Source organism: Sinocyclocheilus anshuiensis, unplaced genomic scaffold (genome assembly GCF_001515605.1).
Source record: "Sinocyclocheilus anshuiensis isolate Anshui unplaced genomic scaffold, SAMN03320099.WGS_v1.1 scaffold371, whole genome shotgun sequence".
In the NCBI taxonomy this organism is placed as follows: Eukaryota; Metazoa; Chordata; class Actinopteri; order Cypriniformes; family Cyprinidae; genus Sinocyclocheilus; species Sinocyclocheilus anshuiensis.
In genome coordinates, this window is record NW_015549597.1 from 311046 (window position 1) to 314555 (window position 3510).

Genomic DNA, 3510 nt, shown 5'->3' on the forward strand with positions numbered 1-3510 from the left:
GTTCCCAGACCGAAACGTAGCAAGGACATCGGTAAAACAGTCCATGTGACATCAGTGGTTCAACTTCAATTTTGCGAAGCTACGAGAATACTTTTTGTGCACAAAGAAAACAAAAATAACAATTTATTTAACAATTCATCTCCCCTGAGTTATGTCTTCCGCCATTTTGGAGAGTACCCAAGAACGTAATCGGCATTGTTTACGTTAGGGTGGAAAGTGCGCGCATGAACGTAATAGGCGTTGTTTACACTTATGGTAAAGCATGCGTATGCGTTGTGATACTCTCCAAAAGGGCGGACGACAGTAACTCAGGGGAGAAGAATTGTTGAATAAAGTCGTCATTTTTGCTTTCTTTGCGCACAAAACATTCTCGTAGCTTCGCAAAATTGAAGTTGAGCCACTGATGTCACATGGACTGTTTTACCGATGTCCTTGCTACGTTTCTGTCTGGGAATATTACAGTTGCGTTGCTGTCTATGCAGGGTCAGAGAGCTCTCAGATTCCATCACAAATATCTTAATTTGTGTTCTGAAGATGAACGAAGGTCTTTTGGGTTTGGAATGACATGAGGGTGAGTAATTAATGACAGAATTTTCATTTTGGGGTGAACTAACCCTTTAATTTAGAATGTTTGTGATCATGTAAGAAAAGTAGTTTAAATGTTTTGCAACTTGCTTGCCACAACTTAATATATAAGTCTAGAAGTAAATGCAAAAGTAAAACGCATTGAATAATGTTTCTTATATTTATTGCATTTAAACACGTCTATGAAAGATTGTATTACTGTACTGTGTAAAAAAAAAAGAATCACAATGCTGAAAAAGCATTTTCAGTAACAATGTTTGGATTTGAAATCAAAATAATGGATGGATAAATGTGTTTGTGGTAAACAGCCATGGATCAGTTGCAGACTCCTGTGTGAAAGCACAGTGACCACCTGCTGCTTCTGCACCGCTTCACATACAGCTCACGAAATCAGGCTTGTGCTGTGTGAGCTATTGTGCAACAATTGCAAGATTGTAAAAACAAAAATGCACTGCATGATCAAACATATAGGTGAGAAATATACATTTTTGAAAAATGTCAAAAAAATGCCCCCCACCACCCCTCAAATTAAAAAATCCCACTCACAAGAGTCACCTAAGAGGGGAATTCATTTTCAAAAATGAAATTCAGGCCCTGAATAAATGTCTAAAAATCTTGATTGGATCATCACTACAAATAATTCTACATGATAAAAAGAAGGCTTTAAAAAGATCGGTATCGGTGATCGTATTGGCAGATATTGCTTTCGGTGATCGGCCTCAAAAATTCTGATCGGAGCACCCCTAGTGGATCGAATAATAAAACAACATTTAAAAATCCAGCAATACTCACCAGTCTATGCAGCAGCTGAAGTTCCAGAGAGGAAACGGAGGTGCTAAACTGGGCAGCGTAGGAGCAGGTGGCCTGGCATCGTTTCACAAGTTCAAAAAGTGTAGCATCCATGTTCAAGGCTTCTGGAGTGCGGGTACGCAGACCTTCGAAGTTGAGAATGGTGCTGCAGAGAAAAGTAACCTGGTTGGCAAGCTGACTGTCCTTCATCACCAAGGCACGGCGTTCTGCTATAGTGGCCTCAAAGTCCTGCAGCACTGGGGCGAGTGCAGGGTTTGCGCCACCGGCCCACTTCAGCCTTTGCTCTATGCTGCCCTCTAGACTTGCCAACTTCTCCTGCAACACAAAACCCAACACGGTTTAAATTAAAAGGTTTCTATTTCACTTTGACATATTTTCCAAAACGTGCAACGGCTTTAACCTGGACGCTGCCAATAGAAGCTTCGTCCTGACTGAGTTTGTAGAGCTTCTTCTTCATGTTGCTCAGGATGATGGAGCGAGGCGGGGGACTGACTGTCATGGGCTGCGTCCTCGCACCGAGAATGTCCTCATGCTGCCACTGATGAGAGAGAACAGAAGGTGAAGGTCACATTTACTGGTGCTTGGTAAAATTTCATGGGTGAATTTCAGTCAAATCCCGCTCATGTTCAGATTAGAATTTGCTGCGCTGACCAACAAAAAGCTGCTTGGTTTTAAAGTGACTGTAGTTTGTTACTTCTCTATGTTATTGACAATGCATACGGGACCTGATTTTTTGCACACAAAGTTTCACTAGAACTTCACAGCCACAACCGATGACGACATTGCTTTTTGTAAACGGAGACACGGTTCTTACCTGGAACATGGCGATGTGAAGCTGAATCCTCTGCAGGCTGACCTTACAGGCTTCAATGCTGACTTCCAGACGTCGTACCAGGTCCAGTTTTTTCCAAGCCGTGTCGTAGGAGCTGGCAAGCACTGTAGCCCTGTTGAGCAGCAGCTGGGATATCCGTCCTGCCTGCACCCCTTGCTCTACTGCTTTCTTGCACAGGTCATCCAGAGAAACCTTCCCCTCAGCACCAAAGTCCTTCGCCTCCACCTGGGCAATGAGATCCATGCCGAGGGCACTGAGAGCGCTGCAGATGGCCAGGCCCAGAGCCTGGGTGGGGAGCCTCATTAGCATCTGCCTCACAAAATCTGCCGTGAAGGCTTTGATGGGCCGCATCATCTGGTCTTCGTTCACTACAGTGGAGCCTCGGTACATGGGTTTCACTATGGGTACTGGGCCATTTGAGGGTGGAGGCTCATCAGTGGGTGTAGGACATGTTCCTGTTAGAAAAATAAGTGTGTCTAATAAAAAGCCTGATTCTGCACAATGACTAGGGTTTTTTTTCGATACCAGTGCCAAATCGATACTTTTAAAACGGTTCCAGTGCCTAAACAGTGCCTGAACCGATACTTATTAAAAAATGAAAAAATAAAAATAAAATTCCCCAAAAAATGATGGATTGGCCATTAGCACTATAAACACATGTCGGTTTCATTCATACTGGACGCCAGAGGGCGCCCTCGCACAGAAAATCCACATATCCAGTCACAGAAGTAGGAACTCATGACCCTCCAGGAAATCCCTTATATGGACAAAGGCATGCTATTATAGCTGCAACGGAGTACTCATTTCCCGAGTTGTGCTTTTAAGTCGGAAAGTGTAGTAACACTCTCGTTACTACAAAGATTTGTATTATTACAGTTTTCTGACTTGAGTTCACGTGCAGTTTCTCAGTCGGGAAATGATTTTTCACGTGCGGTGCTGGTGATGATGCTTCTTACGTCCGTTTCGGAGAACCAGAGGTCAAATATTTCAATCGATCGCTCAGGCATGGCACCGAAACCTGCATTCTAATTCAGTTCTAGTACATACCGGTTACATACTGTAGGTACCGGTGCCATATTGGTACCGGGCTTCGGCACCCAACCCTAGGTACACCACAGCAACACCCTAGCAACAAACCAAAACACTCTATCAACTACATACAAACACCCTGGCAACCACCCTGAATTAAGTATTCATTTAATTTAAGACAAAAAAAACTATAGAATGATCGATAGATGGATAGAACAACAGACAGACAGATAAATAAACAGACACTACGATAC

The 3510-nt window shown here is 43.3% G+C and overlaps 1 protein-coding gene across 1 annotated transcript in view; it reads right to left on the reverse strand.

Moving 5' to 3' along the window:
• The window catches only part of smg1 (SMG1 nonsense mediated mRNA decay associated PI3K related kinase), a 43048-nt gene that overhangs the window by 5494 nt on the left and 34044 nt on the right, over nucleotides 1–3510 (reverse strand). Inside the window, exons 54-56 of the mRNA XM_016446947.1 lie at nucleotides 2210–2682; nucleotides 1796–1933; nucleotides 1378–1710 (exon numbers count right to left, since the gene is read on the reverse strand). Coding sequence (XP_016302433.1) covers nucleotides 1378–1710; nucleotides 1796–1933; nucleotides 2210–2682 — 944 coding nt within the window. The remainder of the gene's footprint in view (nucleotides 1–1377; nucleotides 1711–1795; nucleotides 1934–2209; nucleotides 2683–3510) is intronic.